This window comes from Papaver somniferum, chromosome 9 (assembly GCF_003573695.1).
Source record: "Papaver somniferum cultivar HN1 chromosome 9, ASM357369v1, whole genome shotgun sequence".
NCBI lineage: Eukaryota > Viridiplantae > Streptophyta > Magnoliopsida > Ranunculales > Papaveraceae > Papaver > Papaver somniferum.
This window is the reverse complement of record NC_039366.1, coordinates 147,539,332-147,565,282: the sequence shown is the minus strand read 5'-3', so window position 1 is coordinate 147,565,282 and position 25,951 is coordinate 147,539,332. Positions and strand designations below refer to the sequence as shown.

At 38.2% G+C, this 25,951-nt stretch overlaps 1 protein-coding gene across 1 annotated transcript; it reads left to right on the top strand.

Annotated features, from left to right (window-relative positions):
* Positions 1 to 7,604: 7,604 nt before the first annotated feature.
* On the top strand, positions 7,605 to 12,186 carry LOC113310096 (ADP-ribosylation factor GTPase-activating protein AGD7-like). The gene is made up of 3 exons (XM_026558660.1): positions 7,605 to 8,744; positions 9,354 to 9,431; positions 11,476 to 12,186. The coding sequence occupies exons 1-3, from the start codon at positions 7,917 to 7,919 to the stop codon at positions 11,974 to 11,976; spliced, it is 1,407 nt and encodes a 468-aa protein (XP_026414445.1). The 5' UTR covers positions 7,605 to 7,916; the 3' UTR covers positions 11,977 to 12,186.
* The last annotated feature ends 13,765 nt before the right edge of the window (positions 12,187 to 25,951 follow it).

Below are 25,951 nucleotides of genomic sequence, written 5' to 3'. Positions count from 1 at the left end.
TCAAGTTTTTCTTGGTAATTAGTTCTTGAAATATAATGACTAAGCTTAATGAACATTTGTTCATACTTGATGAATTTCGGTTAAGGACAATTTATTGTTCGCAATCAAAATCATGATTCAAGTTTTATCATTTGAAAATATCCTAGAACAGTGATATGTGTCATTGATGTTGTCCGGGAATGTTTCGAATTAATTTAAAGAGAAATATAGAACTGTTGTAGATTCAAATATAAGACAGTGTTATCAGTCTTACAAACTTGGATAACTGTTATAAGTCTGAAGTCGTATTACATGTACTCGTACACGTAGCGGAGTAGCTATATGTCGACAAGCGGATTTTTGGTACGTATATTGTTATGCACATCCTGTAGAAATCTGTTAACTCGTGAACCGGAACGGTATGCATACCCGTATGCAAGCTGAAAAGGAACTGTGGTCACGGAACCGGTTTGGTATACATACCAGTGCATGTACCAGAAAAGTTATGTGTTCCGGTACTCGGTTTGTGTATCCATACCAGTACAATACCAAAATAGTTATGTGGACTCCGGAACCGGTTATGGCCTTAAGGTACACATACCTAAATGGCTTTGTGAACTCCGTAACTTGGTTGTGCTTAGTAGTATACAAACCGGTAAACGTACTGTGACTGAGCTGACTCACGAACGGCTATGGTATTTGTACTTTATACATCTACTAACCATGTCGATTATTTCAAATGCAATAAAGTTATTTCTACGAGATAATTAGCATTTGAAAATCTCTAAAAACATTATAGACTTGTTTGATCACATGATTGTGACTCAAGGTTAAAGTCTTAAGTGTTTATGAAAATGAATATTAAATTTATAAGTTTAAATCGGCTAGTTTCGGCTAACCACCTTGAACATAATCTTTATACGCGGTTTGGTTACGATTTCACCTAACCAGAGTGTATATCTTGTTTATGTAAATCAAATTCAAAGATTCATCTAACGGTGGATATTGATTGCTTGGTTCCAAAGATATCTTAGCTTAAACCTAAAGCAACATATGCTTTGAATGTTTATAAAAGGGGAACTTCAAGCAACTAGGGGTTTTGAATCCCGACAATACTTTTCTTGGTGTGTCCTAGTTGTAACTAGAGTCATCCTCTTCCTGAAACCCTTTTAGGGTTTAAGCGACTACAAAGACTTCGTTGGGATTCGTGAAGCCAGATCCAACTATTGTTTATCTTGATAGCTCGAGTATCCTGATCTTGTTCGATTGTTCAATGGCTCACTTGAACCAGATAAATAGTAATCATTAAAGTTCTCTTTGTATCAGACTTTGTTGATTCCAAAAGTTTTATACTTGTGAGGGGAATAAAAATCTAGGCTGCAATTCGGGTTGCATAAGTCCGGATTTTGAGGTTAGCTAGACTTTGTCTATTGCTATCGATTTCCATCACCTTGATCAAACTTTTTGATCGTAAAGGAAATCACATATAGGCTTAATATGTTGGAGGAAGATTGGTCTAAAGTCTTCAATTGAGTTGAAGAAACTCTTAGTTGTTATAATGTCGGCTAAGGGAGTCAATTGCATGGAGTCCTGCTGGGATTCAAGAGGCATAAGGAACGCGACTGTAACTGAATTGCTAGGAGGGTTTAATTCGGTCTCAACTACATTCCAGTCCGAAGTTAATTGGTCGTAGGCTAGTATCTGTAGCGGCTTAATACAGTTTGGTGTTCAATATGGACTAGGACCCGGAGTTTATCTGCATTTGCGGTTTCCTCGTTAACAAAACTTCTGGTGTATGTATTATTTATTTTTCCGCATTACATTGTTTATCTTTACAATTGAAATATCACAGGTTGTGCATTAATCAATCATAGTAGATATATCCGACCTTGTTTGTTGGATACGACTGGATTGATTACTTGGGAAATTGATCTTTGGAATCACTAAAGTACTCTCACCCGGAAATCAGGTTCATGGACTTGTGTCTGTAAATGTTCTGATTTGAGAGATAGAGATACAACTCTAAATATTATTTCTTGACTGAGATTCATTAAGTTGAACTCTCGGAATTATATTTGAGTTTGTCCATAAAGATTGCCTAAGAAAAAGTTGGTGGTGTATTTTGGTACCCCCGCATTTTCAGCTTGGAGGGTGGATTCTGCCTCAACTGAATTCCGGTCCGAAACTTGATAGTAGGCTAGTGTCTGTAACGACTTAATAAAGTTTGGTTTTCAAATCTGGACGAGGTCCCGGGGTTTTTCTGCTGTTGCGATTTCCTCGTTAACAAAACTTCTGGTGTCTTGTCTTTTTCCCTTTCCGCATTACATTGTTTATCTTTCTATTAGGATTTAAACAAGTGGTACATATCAATCTTAGTAGATACGTCCATATAATTATGATCGATTACGAGACTTGTTTCTTGTATAATTCGTATCTTGCAAGATAAATAACAAGTTTATTAAATGGCGAAATTCCGATTTGATTATTTGGGATGCGACTAGATTGATCTTGGATATTGATTTTTGAGATCGTCCAAGTACTCTTCTTAACAATCAGGTTCACAGATTACTTAGTCTATACATATAGATTGAGAAGAGATAGAGATATAAAATCTACATACATATTGTCAAGAATCATTAAGTTGGTCTACTTGGAATTGTATTAGTTTTGTCCATAGGTTTCCGAACGAAAAAGTTGATGGTGTACATGGTACTCTATCCTTTACAGTTATCTATATAAGGATCTGTAAAAACGGAAACTGGGGAACATTTTTTATTAATCGAAATTATTTTATTTTCATTAAACTTGTTTAGTTTATTGATTTTTGATTTTTATTCATAGTCGTTTACCCCGATATATGGATACTAATCTCATATCTGTAGTTATTCGTAGTGAATTAACGAGGTCCAGATAAAACATATCTACAGTTGTTATTCGTAGTGATTTAACGAGGTCTAGATAAACCCGTAGATTTATCCATTACTTTCAATTTATATTCTGTTGCACAATTTTATCTTATTTTTAACGCTTATGATATGCATCAGGAATCGTGTGGTGTAGGATTTTTCGAGATCCAAGAGACGTAAAGGAGCGCAACTGAAGCTAAATTACTCGTACGATCGTTTCGGTCTCAACTACATTCCAACCGAAGTCTGATAGTAGGCTAGTGTTTGTTGCGGCTTAATACAATGTGGTGCTCAAGTTTTGGACTAGGTCTTGGGTTTTTTCTGCTTTGTAGTTTTCCTTGTTAGCAAAATTTCTGGTGTCTTATGTTATTTTTCTCCTTATTATATTGTTTATCTTTATAATAAAAATATAACAAGTAGTACGTTAAAATAACTTAGATAATTTTAAACCCTAAAAGACTATATAGAACCTATAATATTTATTCTTGAGAATTTATATCTTGAAAGAAAGATTACAAAACTTGTTTTTGTTGGAATTCAGTTTGTATTACATACTAGGTTATTAATTGGATACTGATTTTCTGAGACCGTCTAAGTTAAACTTGTCTTCATATCAGGTATTGAACCTTTACTATTGATATGTGCTACTGATTATGACAAGTTCGTCCATACAGGTTTCTGGAATTAAAATTTGATGTTGTACTTGATACCCCATCTTTCTCAATTGGTATCAGAGTAGGAAAACACCGGAAAGACGTAACAATCTCTGTTTAAAGCAATCTGAAATCTATGAACATGAGTTTTATATCCATTAACGTACTACCAGTATTTGATGGCATAAATTACTTATGGTGGAAAATATCTATGTATTTCCTTTTTATAATATCGTGATTTTGCTTCATGGGTGAAGGTTTCAAAGGATACACTTGTCCGAAAGTTACTATTGGTACTGTATCCTCTGCCAAGTGTATCGGTGAATCTGACACTGATTAAATTCTTGTTGCAAAGCAGAATTCCGATGGATTGAATGCTATTATACATGTCAAAATCCATATCTTCAACATATGTGTCTACATATGAAACATCGAAGAAATCTTGGGATATCTTAGAAACTGTAGTCGAAGGAAATTCCTCATAAAAGGAGGCACGACTTCAAAACTGAACTTCTGACAGGGAAAACCTTTGTATGGTTGATGAAGATTCGTTTGAGGAATTCAATCAAAAACTTTATGAAATAGTAAATGCCTCCTATTGCTAAGAAAATTTATTTCAGAAAATTCTGAGATCTTATAGCAGAAACCCATATAATACACCTGAATAGTAGCCAAACATGACTTACATAAAACTGTTCTTCCTGCATGATTAAGAAAGTGTTTCCTCCATCCCGACATTTTGTTATTAAACTTCTCTACCAAAAAATTATAAGATGAATTCATGTAATCTGATTTTCACATATATATCTCTAAATACTTCTCGTCTAAGCACATTTCTCTAAACCATGATCTTGAATTACTATATGTTTTCTAAAATCAGAAATTTCTCCACTGAAATGAAATAGAAAATTTAGAGTAGTTGATGATCTGACCTGATAGTTGCGCATAGGTTTTCATGATATTTTTGAGGTTGTTGACGTTGGTTCTTGAGTTTTCTCCAAAGAAAAATAAGTCATCCGTAAACATCATGTGACTTATTGTAGAAGCCATTCTGTTGATCTTGTATCCCTAATATAAACCTTGTTCTTCATGTTGATGCATCAAGTTGGAGAGTCCTTGAGAGCATATGATGAACAATATTGGAGAAAGGGGCAACCCTGTCTAATACCTCTTTCACTTTTAAAGAAAACCTATGGAGATCCGTTTACATTGATGGAAAAAGTTGCCATTGTGACACAATTCATGATGAGAGAGTGAGATAAACAACAATACCCATCAGATAAAGCATATCTCGAAGAAATAACCACTTGACTATGTTGTACGCCTTAACCATGTTGACTTTTAAAGCAATATGCCCATTCACTGCTTGAGAAGAATTCACATAAAATGCATCAACTCTTTTGCGATAATAATATTATCCAAAATTTGATGTCCTAGTATAAAAGATTTCCGAGACCAACTGATGAAGGAATCCAAATTTGTTTTATTCTCTCTGAAAGAATTTTTGCCGCAATTTTATAAAGGACACTACATAATGATATTCTGTAATCCGAAGGAGATTCAAAATTATTTATCTTAAAAATCAAAGTAATGTTTGTATGGTTAGGAAGATCTGGAAAACTAACATAATTAAATATACATTGTATTGCATTAACCACATGATTACAAATGGTATTCCAACATTTCTTATAAAATATGGGTGAGTAACCTTCCGGGCCAGGTGCAGTGTAAGGATCCATTTTTACCACCACTAATCAAATTTCTTCTTAAGTTGGAATTCTCGAGATTGCCGCATCATCCACTTCAAGAGAGGGGCACAAACTCTGTAAAGAGATCTAAGTTTTCTCACGAGTAACTGATTGTTGGAATAGAGACTGAAAGTGGTTAACTAAAACTTTAGATATCTCCCTATGACCTGTCACCCATGAACCTTCATCTTTTTTTCTTCGGATGGCTTATATTATTTTTCCTTTTTTCTTTGTTGAACAAACAAGTGGAAATGTCCTGTGTTTCTATCCCCGTCTTTGTCCCAAAGTTGTTTCATTCTCTGATCTGAATATGCTGCCTCCATAATCAAATAATTATTAAGTTGAGCAATGATTAATTTTTATTATTCAATAGAAGCAGTAGGTCTCCAAGATTGAACTCTTAAAAGTTTATTCCTAAGAAACGATATTTTATATTTTACACAACAAATTTTTGTGGGCTCTAGTTTGTGAGAAAATAACCCAAATTTCTCAACTTAGATTGGATATCATCATCATCATCACCATATTCCGACCAACATTAACCGACTTTTACAAAAAAAAAAAAGAAAAAAATATGGATAAGATAACCTTGCATTTTTAGGGGCGACCTTGAAAGAATTAGGGGCGACTAGTAAAAAAAAATAGGGTCACCCAAACCTAAAATGAAGCCACCCCTTATCTCCCATTTTTTATAATGCCTATTCTACCCTTAGCAATCGGTAGTTTAGTTTATATAAAGGAAAATTATTTTAGCTTTGTAGTTTTAAGGTTTTAGAGTAGAAGAAAAAAATAAATAAATGGGATATCACCAGTTTTTCTTAAATCAACAACAAACATTATGGGTAAGAAGAAAAAGGTGAGAAACTTCACGAAGAATGTCATGTTCAAGGTTCAATACTGATTAAAGAGACGATTGAATGCATTCAGCACCATTAACGTCTCAGAATCGGTAGATAATAGAGTATTTTATCTACCGACTATACCTTTCTGTTCAGATTGATAAGCACAATCAGTAGTCTTATGATGATAATCATCTACCGATTATTTAATCGGTAGTCTCGTGATGTTCATTATCTACCGATTGTGGTAGTAGCTCCAAATTCAAAATTTTCAAAAACCATTGGAATTTTGATGTTTATTATCTACTGATTGTACAATCGGTATTTTCTTAATGTTCATTATCTACCGATTGTGGTAGTATCCCCAAATACAAAATTTTCAAAAACCAATCGAATTTTGAATTTCTCTATTTTCAAAATCGGTAGTTTCTTGATGTTAATTGCCTACCGATTGCACAATCGGTAGTTTCGTGATGTTCATTATCTAACGATTATGGTAGTCGCCTCATATTCAAAATTTTCAAAAACCAATGGAATTTTGAGTTTCTCTATTTTCACAGTCGGTAGTTTCGTGATGTTTATTATCTACCGATTGTACAATCGGTAGTTTCTTGATGTTCATTATCTACCCATTGTGGTAGTAGCTTCAAAATTTTCAAAAACCAATGGAATTTTGAATTTCTCTATTTTCACAATCGGTAATTTCTTGATGTTAATTGCCTACGGATTGTACAATCGGTGGTTTCGTGACGTTCATTATCTAACGATTATGGTAATCGCCCCATATTCAAAATTTTCAAAAACCGATGGAATTTTGAATTTCTCTATCTTCACAATCGGTAGTTTCGTGATGTTTATTATCTACCGATTGTGACTGTAGCCCCAAATTTAATTTTTTCAAAACAAAGCAAAGAAGAGAAGAACACAGTCATAATCGGTTGGAAAAACCAATACTACCGATTATAAAAGGGCATATAAATATTTTCTAACTATTAGGACATCCCATAACCACACCTATGGGATGTGAATTTTTTTTTTTAACCCTGATCCATTCGGGATCGCCCCTAAAAATGCTATGTAAGATAACCAATAAGCTTCAAATTTATACTCCCTCCGTTCCTTTTTAATAGGCTGGTTTACTAAAATAAATGTTTCAAAAAAATAGGCTGGTTTCCTAATTGGGAAAGTCAAATGTTACTTTAGGTTTCTAGGACCACTTTTCTCTAACTTCTTTTGATGACAAGTGTCATGTGGACCATTCACTATACTTCTTTTGCTGACAAGTGTCATGGGGACCATTTCATTTCACTTCTTTGATTGACAAGTGTCATGAGGTTCATTTTCTAATTCTCTTAATATCCTTAATTTTTCTCTAAAACAAAACCATCCTATTAAAAAGGAACGCAGGGAGTAGTTCGGATTCAGAAGAGCTTGAGTATTTTAGCAGGTATTCACGAGAAATGGAGCACGGCCACTATAATGGTCTAAAAGTAATATAGTATGACAGTTTCATTTGGCAGTAACGGTTTAAGGAAAGCTATTTTTTTAATAATTTTTCTCTCTTTCTCCTCTTTTCCTCTTCCTCTTCCTCCTCCTCTTTTTCTGGTATTTGTTGGTGTCGGTGGTGGTGGTGGTGGTGATGCCAGAACCATCCAAGTAAGAAAGAGAAGGACCTTGTGGGATTCCCAATTCTCCCCTGTCCTTCTCTCTATCAAGATCAAATCTAACCCCGATCTCGATTTCAATACCCCATAAATCCAATCTCGATTTTGATCTTGTCAAACATCATCAATGGCGGCATCTGCGAAACGTTTAAGAGATCTACAATCAAACCCAAGTAATAGAACGTGTGTTGATTGTACGCAGAAAAACCCACAATGGGCATCTGTATCATATGGGATATTCATGTGTTTAGAATGTTCAGGTAAACATAGAGGTCTTGGTGTACACATAAGTTTTGTCAGATCTGTAACAATGGATTCTTGGTCTGAAATTCAATTGAAGAAAATGGAATCAGGAGGTAATGAACAACTCAATAAGTTTTTATCTCAATATGGTATTCCTAAGGAAACAGATATTATTGCTAAATATAATAGTAATGCTGCTAGTATTTATCGTGAGAAAATCCAAGCTTTATCTGAAGGTCGTTCATGGAGGGAACCTCCTGTTGTGAAAGAAGCAGTTGGAGGGATCGGTGGCATGAAGAAACCCCCAATTAGTGGTGGTGGGGGTGGCGGTAGTGCTAATTTGGGGGGAAATGGAGATTGGGATAATTGGGATAATGATGATGGTTTTAGATCTTCTTCTTCTGATATAAGAAGAAATCAATCGACAGGGAATTTTGGTGGTCGTGGTGGTGGGAATAGTAGTGGAAGATCAGGTGGTGGACCGGTTAGATCTATGTCGACTGATAGTATGTATACAAGATCACAATTGGAAGCGTCTGCTGCAAATAAAGAAAGCTTTTTTAGTAAAAAGATTGCAGAAAATGAATCTAGACCTGAAGGACTTCCACCTTCCAAGGGAGGGAAGTATGTAGGATTCGGATCAACCCCTGCGCCCACTCAGCGGAATACTTCATCGTCTCAAGGGGATGTTCTTAAGGATACCATTTCTCTGGTAATAATATTTTTTTGTTCATTTTGTTAGTCATTCTTAGCGCTTTAATTTTGACTGATCTGTTGTTTATTCGATTATATTTCTTGTAGTTCGGGTACTCCTTACATTTGTGCATATCAGTTTTAGAGTATGTAGCAGTTTTAGGTTCTTTAGTTTATGATTTTGTGGTTACACAAAACTGTCCTGAAAAATGACACTATACCTTTTAGCAATTGAATTGCTAGCGCCAAGTGTGCCTCTATCTGAAATACTGTTCCATCTAATGCTGCGTGAAGATATCAGTAGTGGAAGGACCAGGCCTTGTTAGCTTCATGTTTCCACTTGTTTCTACCGGTGCCCAGCAAGGACCCAACCCCAGTTGGCATGAGTATGATCTATTGTTTGTTATTCTCATATGTATAGTGATAAGCGTATTGTGATCCCATGCAAAGCATGATGTTTAACTGCAAGGGGTAGCTTCTTTTTCTTTTTCTTCTTGTTATTTTTTTTTTTGAATGTTGTTTTTGGTATTTGGTCCGACATGATTCACTTCCGTTGGTATCTATGCAAGAAAGATGTCTTTGGTGTATATTTGTACAGATTGACAATGCATATGTTTGTTTGTTTTAGGGTCTAGGAAAGCTATCTTTGGTGGCATCATCTGCTGCTAATCTAGTCCAAGCTGGAACGAACGACCTGACTTCCAAGGTATTTATCTTTTAGTATTTCATATATATTAGTATATTGGTGAATCACATCCACCCGAAGATTAGTTTGCGGTATTTGATTATGGTAGTGATGATTAAGCTATTATAAGAGTTTGCTATTATGCCGTACCATTTATTGCTGATTTCCCATCACAAATCACAACCATGTGTCACATTGTCACAAATCATAACTTGTCATTATTGCTGCATATCTGTATCATGAATTTATGCTTAAACAGACATGGGTTATATTAGATGTTTTCAGAAGTTGGCTGCACTGTAAGTGTAACTTGCAAGTTTGGCGTTATGTATGAAATGTTGAATGTCCGCGTCACACATACTGTAGATTTGCTTGTGTTTATTTTAAAATGGGAGCTCTGATGCCATGCATTTATGAGTGGTTTTCCTCTATGAGTTAATGCTTGCTGTCTTTTCTCATCTTTCTTGTGGCTTTCATTTTGTTTGTTGATTGAGTCGGAATATTAAATAATTTGGGGAACTTGAGATTCCATTTACTTTAAGTTTGACGAGATTCAATTTAAATATAGACCATTCTACTTGTTGTGGTGATGTAAGGTTGGTCCCTTTTGCTTACCTGGTAAGCAGAAATCTAGGTTACCGCCTCCATTAATCAGATAGATCTAAATAGCAGTAGTGATGTCAAATTATCGATATTGGTTCCACATCCCCACCGATTGTAGTATACATAGTGCCATAAAGAGCTTGAAGTGGCATCTATGTCATACTCCTAAGTGCCCTTAAAGCGCGGCACTGAACAGTCGTCCTCTATCTGGGATTTGTGTAACACATAGTTTCCAGGAGTTAATAGTGAAGCATGAGTTGCAGGGGTAGGTACAGATTTGTATAAGAAAATAGCTCCAGTAAGGTACAATAGAGGGAAAAAAATCATTGATAGTCTGTACAATGATATTTACACCACTTGAGAAGTCATAATCTTTTGCCAGCATCATGCCGATTACTTCGTCATTGTGCATTCTAAAACTACTTTTTTTCATCATTTCCTGTCAAGGTGGTACGCTCTCGTAGCAAAGCGTAAGCGCTGCCTCGCAAAATATAGAATAATATGAATAAATAAATACTCATATAGATCTATGTGAAGCTTCCTAACACATAACAATAAAATCCATGTGAAACTAAGTTGTCAACATAATAAAGGAAAACTAAGAAGTTCTCGACATGATAAAGGGAACAATTACAGAAGAGAAGAAAAAGAGGAAGGAGTAACAAACTAAAGAAGAAACGTTGCTGAATAAGTTCAATCAGATAGTTGAAACACTCTAGGGCCTGTTAACCGGACTTCAAACACCCCCCCCCCCCCCCCCCCCCCCCCCCATAGACATCATAAAGCGGACACCATGAGGTTCATTTTGGGCACGAGGCGCAAAAAAGTGCGCCTCAGGGAGCGCCCCAGAACGCTTTTTGAAACACTGACTAGTAAGTAACAAGTTAGCATGTGCTACACAAGTATAGCAACCTCCCTCTTGACTTCCTCTTCATTGAGTAGAATATTACTGCCATCTAATAACTTTTGTTTGAAATGTAATATCTAAATATCATTATTCATGGTGTTGTGCATTCTGGTGCACATGTCAATGCAAAACTTCAACTTGTGAGGATTCCAGAGATAACTTAAAGAGTTTTTGGTTGGTCTTTGATACCATCACGCTCCTCGATGGTGCTTAACAGTTGCTAATGCAATTTATCCGTCTTGTATGTTAATCGCACATTTTAAACATTGAAAGTGAATGTCTTCTCATGCAAGAAAAAAAACTGGGAAATGGTAACAGAGAAGCACATTTTGAGGCAGTATTGCGTGTTAACACATCTGTCTTTATGAGTGCACCCTTTTTCTTTATCTGCCCGCTATTGTTATATCTCCATCTTGTAATGCTTGAATGTGGCAATGTTAATATTGATATGCAGTTTACTTTTTTTTCATTTCATTAGACCGTGTAATAAGGATGCCCTTTAACTTAATGCACTCGTACTCTCAGTGTATGTTAATTTTCTAACGGTTTTCACAGGTGGTAGAGGGTGGCTATGACTACAATGTAAACGAAACAGTAAATGTTGTAACCACAAAGACTACTGAGATTGGGCAAATGACGTGGGGAATAATGAAAGGGGTCATGGCTATGGCCTCACAGAAAGTTGAGGAATTTACAAAAGAAGGGAACACCAACTGGCCAAGGAATGACAGTGACATAAATGGGTCGTATCGGGACTTCGGGAAGGAGAGTAGAGCTCAGAACTCTTCTTCTTCTTCTTCTAACTGGAACTCTGCGTCTGATAAACAATTCAACTCGAGCAATTCTTTCAGCTCTTGGGATGATTGGGACAGTAATGATAACCGAAAAGAAGAATCTCATAAAGGTGGAGCTGCCCAGAATGGAGATAGCTGGGGAGGGTGGGATGATAAAGAGGATGGTTATGACAATTACTCTCATAGCTCATCCAACAAGAGTGCGGCAGGTAGCCAGAATGGAAAACCAGATTCTCAGTGGACTGGTGGTGTCTTTCTATGAGTATGAGACTACTAGTTGTCCTGCTAATCTTTTATCTTTATATTAGCAAACGAGAAGGCAAATGGAAAAACAGTTCAAAGAGGACTAAGTTGGCAACAGAGACAAAATTGTAGAAATCTGTTGTTTGTTGATTTGATTGGAAATTTATTTTGTATCTATTTCAACTTTTTATTAATCATCATAGTCAATATTTTATGCAATTAAAACAAACTGATCAGTTCACATTTTCTTAGAATCAGACAGAATGTTCAAATCTGTATTTGGGAAGACTTCCCAACAATCTTTCCCAGCACCTCAACATGGGCCGAAGAGAAAAGGTGGCGGGCCAGTCACCTACGCGCAACCTTTTCTCAATTTAATGGACTAGATGGGATATATGGATTCAGAGGGGATCCATTGCTTGGACAAACAACCAACAAGGCCAAGACAATATCCAAGAAAGACTAGATCGCAAACCAACAATGGAGAACATCCAACCCTCACGCTGGAATCACTCATCTTCCGCGAATAGCGTCAGATCATGATCTTATCCTACTACAAACGAAATTTTTAAACTGGCAAGGGAGTAGGAATTACAAAGTTGAGCACCTATGGTTATCTCATTCTCAGCTTCATCAAGTGGTTAACTCTACATGGGATAAGCTACATGACTCGGACCCACCCTTAAACCTCCAGCTCAAACTCATATCAACCAGTGAAACCCCAACGGAATGGAACAAGATCAACTTCGGTCACCTACCCACATTGATTAAAAAATCAACCGCGAAAAGCAAAGCCGCCTAACATCAATGTGCGACGCAGAGTGGCACTGAACTGGATAATTGGATTCAGCAAGAAAAGAAACTCCGAATTGAACACCAAAATCTACTTGATTGTCACGCAACTTACTGGCAGCAGAGATCTAGAATACAATGGCTTCAGTCCTGAGACGCAACACAACGTTCTTTCATACCAAGGCTACAATTCATAGAAGCTGTAACAACATAGAACAACTCCAAGATCTTCAAACAGTTGGATTACAGATAAGGAAGATATTATCAAGTCCATGATTGAGCACTTCACATATCAGTATACCGCACCAAATACATTAACTGTTGAAAGCCTGTTCGAAGCAATAACACCAAGGTTAACCCCTCAACAATGTAATAAGTTAATAGCCGAGGTGACCCATGATGAGATCAAAGAAGCGCTCTTTGTTAGAGCATTGCTCGGTCAAACTCGCATGCCTTGCTATCTCAAGCATGTTTGTCAATGTTAGTGATCAAAACTATAAGTCTTGATTTCTAGCCTACTATAGCTAAGTCTCGGATTAGGATAGAAAGTGTAGTTGAGCTCAAAAACTCCATGGCGATCATCATACAAGACGAAGGACTACTCAAGGAACTGGTGGATCTTCATCGACTAAAATGTATGTGGAGACTTGAACTTATCTATCACTCAAAAGTCTATCTACTCTATCTCCTATTTTGAGACAAAAGTCGTTTTGCTATATAGACTTTGATTATACACATTTGCTATTTCGAGCCGAGTTTATCTCGCCTATCTATTTATCGAAATATGTGTTGGTAAGCTTTTACTTTGGCCAAGTTCATCTTTACCTAGTGACGAAAGTCATGTTATGTTTCAATCACTTTGAAAATTGCTCTGATGAAAAATGGTTTGTGAATAACAACTATATAACGTCCTCTGAGAATGTTTCAATGATTGAAATGAGAGTTTAGATTAAATAACCAATGATGGATATAAGCATTGTGTGGCAACACATATATGTATAAGTCCTTTGTTTCTTGAACCGAAGTTCGCGAACTTTGTTGATCAAGAGAACCGGAATAGTGGCGTGAGCTAAGTCCGCGAACTGGCGGAAGTTCTCGACACGAGAATTTCTGCTGGAGTTTGAGAACTCCTTCCGGGAACTTAAGTCCGCGAACTAAGTCTGCGAACTTGAGGTGGTTATATCTAAAGACGATTGTTTGTGAACTTATTCATATTAACTAAGGAATGCTAAATGCAAACCTGTAGATGGTGGATTTTCGATAAGGGCTAAAATCGTAAACTCATAATTATACGAAGCTCTGATCCAGCAATCAGACGTGAATATTGAGACACGGGTCTCTCATCGAATTCTCAACGGAGAGTACTTTCTCTCAGAGTACATGTAGATATGTAGTCTCACGACTGGACAACGGCATATCTCATGAATACTTAACACTTTCAGTGATTATTTCTATATAGTATCATGAGATGGACGGCTCCTAGACAGCTTGCTCTGCTAGTATAGAGCGATAACGTCTTCAGGAACAAACAACGAGTTTACCCTGACTATATAAAGGATATAACTTACCGACAAGCTCATATCGGGATAATTAATGCTCCTAGACAGCTTGCTCTTCTAGTATAGAGCCACAAAGTTAATTATTCCTAATTAAGATTAATTCTGCTGTGACATTCACTACTGAATTCCCAGAATAATCTATTATTGCTCCTATTCCATGGTTGAATCCACGACTGGTCCCATGGAATGGCAATAACAATTGCTCCTATTCCATGGTCGAATCCACGATTGGTCCCATGGAACGGAAATAAACAATTGTTCTGATTTTATGATCGAATCCACGGCTTGATCTCATAGAATGGCAGTAACAATTGTATTATCTCATTACTCCGATTTCATGATCGAATCCACAACTGGTCTCATAAATGGTAATAGATAAATCTTAATTACTCCGATTCTATGGTCGAATCTACGATCCCATGGAATGGTAATGCTCACTTTATTATTCTGAATTCGTAGTCGAATCCTCAGCTGGTCCTATGAATTAATAATAAACATCTTATTACTCAGTTTTGTGAATTATTCTCCACTGAATTCCACAATTAGTAATAAATAACCAACAACCGGGCGTCTGAGCTACCTCTAAGCAAGCCCCGATTCAAATGGTGAAGGTGTATTCAACGACGATACACTAACAGTCACCGCACGAACGAGTATTTCAAAAATACAACGAAACGATGAACCTATGCAAAATAGAAAAGAAAATAATAAATAATTAAAAATATTGACCAGGATGCTGGGAGCACGGACACACGACCGACCGACCGTGTCGTGGTCAATCCCACGCCAGTTTTATATTTTTAATGCATTTTTATTATTTTCCATGATTTGATGAAAATTCTCTCATTTTATCAAATCTCCTTCGTCTCGAGAAAACTCCTCGGTTTCATGGTACTTCCATAAATCCATAAAAAATAATATAAAATTAAGGAAAGGAGTGTGGGGCGTGACCATTGGCCAACCGGCCATGCCTTGGTCCCAACCAGCCCCACACCCCACGGTTCCTTAATATTTAATTATTATTATTATTTCTCTAATTTCATGAAAAAACTCCTTGATTTCATGGTATTTTGCACAAATTATCATATAATAATAAATAAAATAAAATTATGAAAAACTTGTGGGACCGGGCCACTAGCCGGCCGGCCATGCCCTAGACGGTCCCACACGCCCTTTGCTTTATTATTTTATTATTATTTATCCTATTTTTCCTTGAATTCATCAAATTCCTTGATTTTATGGTATTTCTCTCAAATTAGGAAAAATTCCCTCAAATCATCAAAATACCTAAAAATATTAAAAAATTAAGGAAACTCGTGGGACGGGCCCTAGCCGGCCGACCGCACCTCCACGGTCCCACACGCCCTTGTTTTTATTATTTTAATATTTTTTTCTTCCCTGAACTCATGAAAACTCCTTCAATTCATGGAAACTCCCTAAATTCATCAAATTTCTCAAAATTCATGAATTTTTCATAATATCATCAAAATATTATAAAATTAAGGAAAAGGCACCAGGGATCGTGGTCACGACCACGGCGGTCCCACGCCTCCTCATTCCTTATTTTATAATTATTTTTCATCATCTCATGGTGTTTTCCTCAGTTTCGTCGAAACCCTAATTTTGGCATATTTCTCGAATGGATGCTTAATTGCACGCCAGAAAATATCAAAATTCTCAGGACTGAGACGCGGACGCCTTGGGGACACAAGCATGCTATCTTGACCGACCAAGATTGGCTCTTTGGCTCACGGAAGCCGGTCCCATCAATTTTCACAGTTTTGACCTAATTTGCACAATTGCTCGTATTATGTCCAAAACTCTTCCAAACACTTTGGATTTTCATGAAGTGATCGTCAGGCGGTCACGTGACAACCCAGGGCCGGTTTCATGACTCCATGGTCGGTCCCTCGCCTCGTCATAATTAATTAGGCTTTCTCGCCTAAGGCTCAGACGAGCATTTTGAATAAATGATTAAGCCAGCATTTAATCATTCTTCCACCAACAAATCGTCAACTATTCAGGAGTTCTTCGTATTTGCTCACGTGACCATATGGACACTACATGGTTGATCCACGGTCCCATGTAATTGCTCCCTCCTTCGCCCCATGGTTGAAATTCTGACGAACCATGAATTGATCATCAATTGATCAAATTAGGGTTTCTGAATCCAAGGATCATCATTCCAGATTCCAACCTTAATAATTTTACGACGGCCTCATGGTCATTAATTTTATTAATTATGCTCGGTTCAACGACCAGTATTCTAATTAATATTTTTGGTACGCTGCCAATAATCCATCAGATGAGCAACACATGCTCAGACGATCAAATATTCAACAATTCGTCACATGAGCAACACTTGCTCAGATGATAAATATTTTCTCAAACCAAGGGATATTGGTTCAAAAATCAATATTTAACGATCCATCGAATGAGAAATACTTGCTCACTTCATCGTAAGAACTATACCTCTGTCTCATGACATGTTCAATTCATGAGTTTCAGAACATCATGTTCGACACTCAGCAACTACATGGACTCATTGTCCCATCAAACCACGAGACGTCAATCGTGTCACTTTGGGGGATATCACTTAGGGTTTTGGTCTGGCGGTCTACGACACGTGTGTTCAAACACACGATGGAATGTGAACAAGTCGTGCAATCAAGTTGAAGGAATTCACGAGGTAGTGGGTGGAGAATCGACCAAGTCTCCACACGTTGAGCAACTGGTTTCAAACACGATCTCCACTTACCCACTCCTTGATTCCATCAACTGCCACACTTCATGGGATCATGGTGTCTACAATTCCAGCAATATAAATAAGTCTCTGAATCATGATTGAAGGAAACACGAAAAGAACATCATCAATCTCATGTCTCATCGACAACACGAGATCATCAACTCATCAATTGAGTAACTACTCTCAATTGAGAAATTTAAATCATTCAGAGCTTATCATATTCAGAATTCACACACCCACAATCTTTGATTACCATTGATTCCACACGTTTCTCAGCTTCCCTCCTACAGATCAACCCATCCTCTCTTGTGACCCAATTTACTCTGGAACGTTCATTGTCTTGATTTAGGACGGAGTATTATACATTGATCTCTCGAATCTAAAGCACCCCCTTTGCAGCGGTGCATCTGTGTGAGGCTTAACATTTCGTTTGGTTCGAGGAGTCTCCTCCGTACGGTCGTCTCCTCAATTCCTTAAAAACCAGCAAATCGTTTTTCCCCATCTACAGATTGGCGACCACAGTGGGAGATCGTTCTCTCGGTTGCAATCTCAATTCTCACAAGGATGGACGGTCTTAGGTATACCAATCCGGGTTCAAACCCGATCCTAATATCGCAAGCTCTAGTAGTACCGCTAATGCCACTCCTCCGAAGCAACCTGCTACTACTACTTCTTCAAGCACTGGTGCTCCAGTGATCACCTCTGCAAGTGACGGCACTTGCACCATCAACAATCTACTCTTCGTTGATCTCCTGAAGAAACCAGAGGAAATCATCCTGCCATTGTTGATCTCATGAAGGTTCAGATTGACGTGGCTGCAGCACAAAAAGAGTTGTGTACTTATCCCAAAACTCTCACAGAAAATATTGCGTCTGAACGAACTCAGCCTCAGCGTGAGAAAGGAAAAGTTAAAGAAACATCTTCAACCGCTGATCCTGAAATCTCTCCAATCCATGTTGTACATGATGAAGAATCCCGCAAAGCTACAAATGACTCTCCAACAATGGAACCTGCAAGTTTCATCAATCACTCGTGAAGACCTGGAGCACTCTTTTGAACATCGAGGAAGAGACAAGACATCATTTGTCCATCTTCGTCAACCTTCATATCCCGCTGCCATACGGAGGATTCCTCTCCTAAAAGGTTATACCGCTCCAACATTCATTCTTTATGATGGAACGTGCAATACTCAAAAACACATTTCTCGGTTTCGGGCGAACACGAGCACAACCATGTCGTCCATCTGAAGGAAGTCTCTGAGGCAGAGCATACACCTGGTACAACGCACCGGGAAGTATCACCGATTGGGGCGAGATGATTAATGCTTTCTACATAAAATAATTCTTCGTGTCAGTGCAAGTCACTCTCTCTGATCTAGGAAGGATGCTTCAAAGGAGCGATGAACATCCCAATGATTATGTGAAAAGATTCAGAGCCCACGCCCTGGACTGTCATGATCCAAGCGTCACAGAGAAACAACCGGTAGACTTCTGTATCAACAACATGATCCCGGTTTACAGAGCTTTGTTGGAAAATCTATGTTTCCATACCTACTTAGAGCTTCATGAAGCGGCGAAGAGATCGGCGACTACTGCACCCGCTTTACTGGAAAGAACAAAAGCTACAAAGGCTGAAGAACCGCGCTCGAGGTAGCAGCCATCTGATCAACAAGAAGTACAACCTCCAGCCTTCCACAAACGCTGTTGTAGAAGGGAGCAAACAAAAAGTCGAACCGCCGTGCAAGCATACCTCAGCTCCTTCAAAAGCACAAAGGAAGGATAACCAAGATGCACAAACCTCGACCTAGCATCAACAAACGGGAAATGATCGGACAGACTCAAACCTCCCTGAAGTGATCGAGTTACCGGAAGGGTGCAAGATGATACAATCAACTTGATGTTCATCAAACAGAGCCAACTGAAGCAAGATGGAGAACCCCAGGTACTGTCATCTTCATGGATTCATCAATCATCCAACAAGTAACTGCAATATTTTGAAGCACATCTTCAAAGAGAAGGTTGATCTACACAAGATTAAACTGGAGACTGAAGGAGTACACAGATCCTCTCCCAATCAATACCTCGACTCTCTGAACAACCTGTCAAAGAGGCAGTTCAATCCTTGGTCGAATGTGGATTGCTCTATTCGTTGAAGGCACAAAGGAGAGACATGTTCACAGCACTGAACCACATCGTGTCGAGAAGTTAATTCTGGAAATACTTCTTGAGCCTTCATCCACAAATCAAGAGATGTTCGACTGGGGACTGCTTACCATACTCAATCTCAGAAGAAACGAATTCGGGAGAACGTTGGTCCATGTTGGCACCGGTATCAACACCATTCCACTGAAAACCTCGGAGCCGCAGGCAGCACTCGGCAACAAGCTAGTCGTGATCCCATATCAATCAGAGACCTTGAAGGATCGCTTAGAAATATTTATGGCTACATCACTCTCAAGGTGAACATAAGCTTAACCTGGACAGAAACCAAGTTTCACATAATCAGGATGATCCAGAATATGACATGTTCTTCAGACGAGCGTGGATCCATGTTGACAAAGCGTCTTTGGTTGCACATCACGGACATCCTATCATCAGAGCACTTGGAGGAATTTCGAACTTTGACGAGATTGAAGCGAGAACCTGAAAAAGATGCATAGACATTCATCAAGAGGTTCCACACTCAGGAAAGTCTCATTCCTCCCGTGTCTACATCATTTATTTCCTCACATGCTATCCTAGCATGGGGACTTAATTATGCTAGAAACTCTGTAAGACGTTACGAATGGTAACTTCACCGCATTAGCATTTTACCATCTGGTTGAGTCTAACATTTCTCCGAATCGAGCACTGAGACGTTCATTGCTGAGGTAATGTCCAAACATGGCAAAAGAACGCTTCGGGAGTTTCTACATAGCCTTGCAGGATTGTCCATGTGTGCCACAAAATTAGAAAGCTCTGATTTCTGCACAAGTGTTGAATCCCACTGTTGTAACGAAAGGAATGCTGAATCAACAGAAGATAGTCGGGGCCCATAAGATCAAACCTAAGACATGCTCAAGGGGTATGACTCTTCAACACTCAAGAAGCCTTCAAATTGTACTCCCAATCAAAGAGTACACCTTTGATAATGGCGCCTCTGGCTTCAACACAAATATTTCGATAGATTCAACACCAGCACGATCGACACTACATTCGATAAGTATTCATTATCTCATTATAAGACTTCTGAAGCAGATGCAACATCATTCATACATGAATGTCACCAACTCCTTCAACATACACTGGGCAACCTGAGAACGGAGATTTCTGCTGATATCTTCCACAACAACGTGGATTCACTTACAAAGCCGCTTCACGATACATTCATGCTTTCAAGAGCACTCAGGTTGAACTCCCAGTATACTGGATTCTCAACTCAGTTCGTCAATATAAATGCTCACTGAATGGAGGAGCAACGAATAATCATGGTTCCAGCCTTTTCGATCTCTGGAGCAGCTCTGGCCATAACATCGACATCAACAAGGATATCTGGTGGAAATCTTTCCATGGTCTCAGCATCAATAAGAATGTATGGATAAAACTCAATCGTGATCTTAGCATCAACAACGGGAGAAACATCCTCATGACATGGCTTCATCAACTTATCATTCTCTGAAGTGTTACACATGAAGCGGACTTCTCCAAGCACTAATGATTCATATCAAGATATCTAGACATGAAAACACATTAGCATGAGCATCTTCCGAAAGCTTGCATGATGGACGGTCACAAGCCAAAGTCTTCTACAAGATGTTCTACAGATAAAGTACAACATACTTCAGCCCATGGGTTTACAAAAAAGTACCAATGAGTGAGGAATAGGATAATACTTCCTCAACGAAAGATGTTCGTCTATGTCTCTTCTACAACATACCAAAAGGGCGCATCAATCGGACATACGAGATAAAAGATATGGCCTTTACTGTCAGGTCTACAAGATCTGAAAAATCTGTACGGGATTACAAATTACAAATGTGCACGCCTCGTTGGCTGACTTATACAACTCCAAATTGAGTGATTCTTTTCTCATGTGATAACTCAATCTCTTAGATTCAAAAGTTGGGGTCAAGTATCGAATTCCGATGTCGTATGAGGTTTCTACAACTTCCAGAGCATACAACGCGCAACCAGAGATTCGTGGACGGGATTCATAACTTCCACAGTTGATTGGTGTCCACTAGGTCTTTTCGCTAAGTCCTTCATCAAGGTACCTCCAACTTCGAACACCTAGGTCTTTACATCGATTTTTTTACCCGGGTCCTCTATCTAGGTCTTGACAGAAGAAGGGAAAACGAAAGAGGGAGATTCAACAATATACTGGGGACTGTCGGTCCACCGATCATGACGATCAATTTCACATCCCAACACTTGTGGTGCCGGGATCTACAGTGCTAATCATTCATCATAAAAGGAATGATACCACCGGGACATGAAACCATGGTCATTACATCATCCCCTCTTGAGAGCAACCTCAGTTATGGTCCCATGACCAGGGTTTCAGAAGTAATGTTTCTATGACTGACAGAAACAAGGTGGTAATCAAGCACCATGGTCATGTGCCAATCAAGGAGTCCCGATCTCAATTGAATCAATGACATCAATCCTTCACCAACCGTTCAATACATAAGCGAATGGTTTAAAGACGCAACATGAGTGTTTTACAACAAGCCCGTCTGAAATAATTTTATGCTTTCCTGTACAAACCGACGAGCTGGGAGCAATTGGTGAAGAATCTAGGTATGGGTCATATACCATTCTCTTCGTATGGATGTCTTCTACAACATATACAAAACTCACAACAATTGGAAAAACGAGCGAAGAGTTGTGGCCAAAACATTGGACCCCATGCCAGCTGTAAATTTTCTGAAGGTTTCCTGGAAGTTTACTGTTTCGTCGATTTCGGATCCTAAAGAAGCTCTAAACTCAAAAATATTCTTCGTTAAAGCTTGGAAATTTCCTGGGCTTGGGGATACATATGCAGATGTCGAAAATACGACCCCAAACGAAGATTCTACAGCGTTTTTACTAAAGGCTGAAGTCTGAAATTTCCTAGTGACGTATTTCGGAAAAATTACTCGTGTATTCACATGGGTTTTCATTCATTCACTCACAAATCAGAAATTTCATACTTCTATGAAGGGGTCACAAGAGATATACTTACTAGAGGAGTCTTTAAACCATTTGAGGGTTCGGCAATGTTGGAATCTCCGTTGGCAACTCCATTACCTTCATTCGGTTCGGGATTTTGGGAACTCTCCATATTCTCATATCCCAAAGAAGAGCACGCTTCATCAACATTATGCTTATATACCATGATTTATTCCTGGGTTCGTCAACAACAATTATTATTATGTCATTCAAGGAGATGCCATGATCACGTGCACAAAAAAGGGTACTTACATCGACTTCTTCATGAATTGTTTACCCGGGAACAAGTTGAAGACCGTTAATCGATGGAGCAAAAGTCTGAAAATAAGTAACAAACCTTGATCTCATGATCCTAATTACACGGGTAAATTCATGACACAAGGAGCGTTTGGGGACTACACGTCATTTGCTAACACCCTATAGTCCTTACTTCTGGGTTCTCCGCTCCCGTAGATTTTCCTCCATTTCCATGGAGTCTACATTGATCCTGGATCTCACTACACAATCATCCTATGGTAAAGCCAACGGAATAACCAGGAAAACAACTCAGTATGAAGGATCTCTCACCACTCAGAGCACATCGTTCATACAAAGCGCAGGACTCGACATAACAATGAATCATGGATTAAAGGTGCTCACAAAAGCGTCTACAAAAATGTTAATCCTCCACTCTTACCTATTTACGTTTCACGAACTTAGTGATAATAACGTAAAATCCTCGAAAAACTTGCTCGCCTCTTCAAACTTGCCAAGATGAGCAAAATTCATTATTTAAAACCAGCACCTGACTTTTCATGAAACTATGAATAATTCACATAACCTTTCATATGAACATTCGCTGGTTTTCTACATGTGTGCATACACTATAATATCGCCAAACTCATACAGATATTATTTCACCTTGTATAATTGTCTACTTTCAACAGTTGTTCAAAATCAAAACTTGATTTTACAAAATATGTAAATATTTAACGTGAAACCCATGTAAATTTGAAAAATATATCTACATACTTTTTCTCCTTTGCGCGAGCATCTGTCTTTGAAGCGAGAGTATATTTTCAAAAATTTGTGAACGCTCACATATCGAAAATAAAAATTTTCGTGAAAGCTCATAAACAAAACTTTATATCATTAGACTCAAGTCTATTTTGTTTGTTCTTTAAACTAGTGAACAAACGAGCGTCTATTCCTAAAATAAGGATTTCCTTATTAGGCCCGGCCCGCGAATCCTAATCGACCAAGGACTCGTCGTCCAAACCAGTGGTTCAGCACCAATTTATGCTCATAAAGTGACGCTCTAATCATGACATTGAAGCCTTCATCAAGTCGTGGTTTGCTCATACTCTCGAAATCCGGTAACGTTCCAACTTACGACTAAGTTCAATTACTGGTATTATTATTTATGACCGGAAAATCACCATTTAATGCTGACTGAGGAACACAGCTTTCCTCAGTAAGCATGGGACTTAATGTAGATGGTGGATTTTCGACAAGGGTTAAAATCGTAAACTCATAATTATACGAAGCTCTGATCCAGCAATCAGACGTGAATATTGAGACACGGGTCTCTCATCGAATTCTCAACGGAGAGTACTTTCTCTCAGAGTACATGTAGATATGTAGTCTCACGACTGGACAACGGCATATCTCATGAATACTGAATACTTTCAGTGATTATTTCTATATAGTATCACGAGATGGACGGCTCCTAGACATCTTGCTCTGCTAGTATAGAGCGATAACGTCTTCAGGAACAAACAACGAGTTTACCCTGGCTATATAAAGGATATGACTTACCGACAAGCTCATATCGGGATAATTAATGCTCCTAGACAGCTTGCTCTGCTAGTATAGAGCCACAAAGTTAATTATTCCTAATTAAGATTAATTCTGTTGTGACATTCACTACTGAATTCCCAGAATAATCTATTATTGCTCCTATTCCATGGTTGAATCCACGACTGGTCCCATGGAATGGAAATAAAAATTGCTCCTATTCCATGGTCGAATCCATGACTGGTCCCATGGAATGGAAATAAACAATTGTTCTGATTTTATGATCGAATCCACGGCTTGATCTCATAGAATGGCAGTAACAATTGTATTATCTCATTACTATGATTTCATGATCGAATCCACAACTGGTCTCATAAATGGTAATATATAAATCTTAATTACTCCGATTCTATGGTCGAATCTACGATCCCATGGAATAGTAATGCTCACTTTATTATTCTGAATTCGTAGTCGAATCCTCAGCTGGTCCTATGAATTAATAATAAATATCTTATTACTCAGTTTTGTGAATTATTCTCCACTGAATTCCACAATTAGTAATAAATAACCAACAACCGGGCGTCTGAGCTACCTCTAAGTAAGCCCGGATTCAAATGGTGAAGGTGTATTCAACGACGATACACTAACAGTCGCCCCACGAACGAGTATTTCAAAAATACAACGAAACGATGAACCTATGCAAAATAGAGAAGAAAATAATAAATAATTAAAAATATTGACCAGGGTGCTGGGAGCACGGACACACGAACGACCGACCGTGTCGTGGTCAATCCCACGCCAGTTTTATATTTTTAATGCATTTTTCTTATTTTCCATGATTTGATGAAAATTCTCTCATTTTATCAAATCTCCTTCGTCTCGAGGAAACTCCTCGGTTTCATGGTACTTCCGTAAATCCATAAAAAATAATATGAAATTAAGGAAATGAGTGTGGGGCGTGACCATTGGCCAACCGGCCATGCCTTGGTCCCAACCGCCCCCACACCCCACGGTTCCTTATTATTTTATTATTATTATTTCTCTAATTTCATGAAAAAAGTCCTTGATTTCATGGTATTTTGCACAAATCATCATATAATAATAAATAAAATAAAATTATGAAAAACTTGTGGGACCGGGCCACTAACCGGCCGGCCATGCCCTAGCCGGTCCCACACTCCCATTGCTTTATTATTTTATTATTATTTATCCTATTTTTCCTTGAATTCATCAAATTCCTTGATTTTATGGTATTTCTCTCAAATTAGGAAAAATTCCCTCAAATCATCAAAATACCTAAAAATATTAAAAAATTAGGAAAACTCGTGGGACCGAGCCCTAGCCGTCCGGCCACGCCTCCACGGTCCCACATGCCCTTGTTTTTATTATTTTAATATATTTTGCTTTCCCTGAACTCATGAAAATTCCTTCAATTCATGGAAACTCCCCAAATTCATCAAATTAATCAAAATTCATGAATTTTTCATAAAATAATCAGAATATTATAAAATTAAGGAAAAGGCACCACGGGACCGTGGTCACGACCGGCCGACCATTCCTTGACCACGACGGTCCCACGCCTCCTCATTCCTTATTTTATAATTATTTTTCATCATCTCATGTTGTTTTCCTCAGTTTCGCCGAAACCCTAATTTTGGAATATTTTCTCGAATAAATGCTCAATTGCATGCCAGAAAATATCAAAATTCTCAGGACTGAGACGTGGACGCTTTGGGGACACGAGCAAGCTATCTTGACCGACCAAGATTGGATCTTTGGCTCACGGAAGCCGGTCCCATCAATTTTCACAGTTTTGACCTAATTTGCACAATTGCTCGTATTAGGTCCAAAACTCTTCCAAACACTTTGGATTTTTATGAAGTGATCGTCCGGCGGTCACGTAACAACGCAGGGCCGGTTTCATGACTCCAT

What these genes read in the sequence shown, in the direction of transcription:
- LOC113310096 (XM_026558660.1), top strand. Translation starts at nt 7,917, where the DNA reads ATGGCGGCATCTGCGAAACGTTTAAGAGATCTACAATCAAACCCAAGT. An exon ending in TTAAGGATACCATTTCTCTG is followed by an intron (nt 8,745 to 9,353) that starts GTAATAATATTT and finishes TGTTTGTTTTAG; the next exon opens with GGTCTAGGAAAGCTATCTTT. An exon ending in CGAACGACCTGACTTCCAAG is followed by an intron (nt 9,432 to 11,475) that starts GTATTTATCTTT and finishes CGGTTTTCACAG; the next exon opens with GTGGTAGAGGGTGGCTATGA.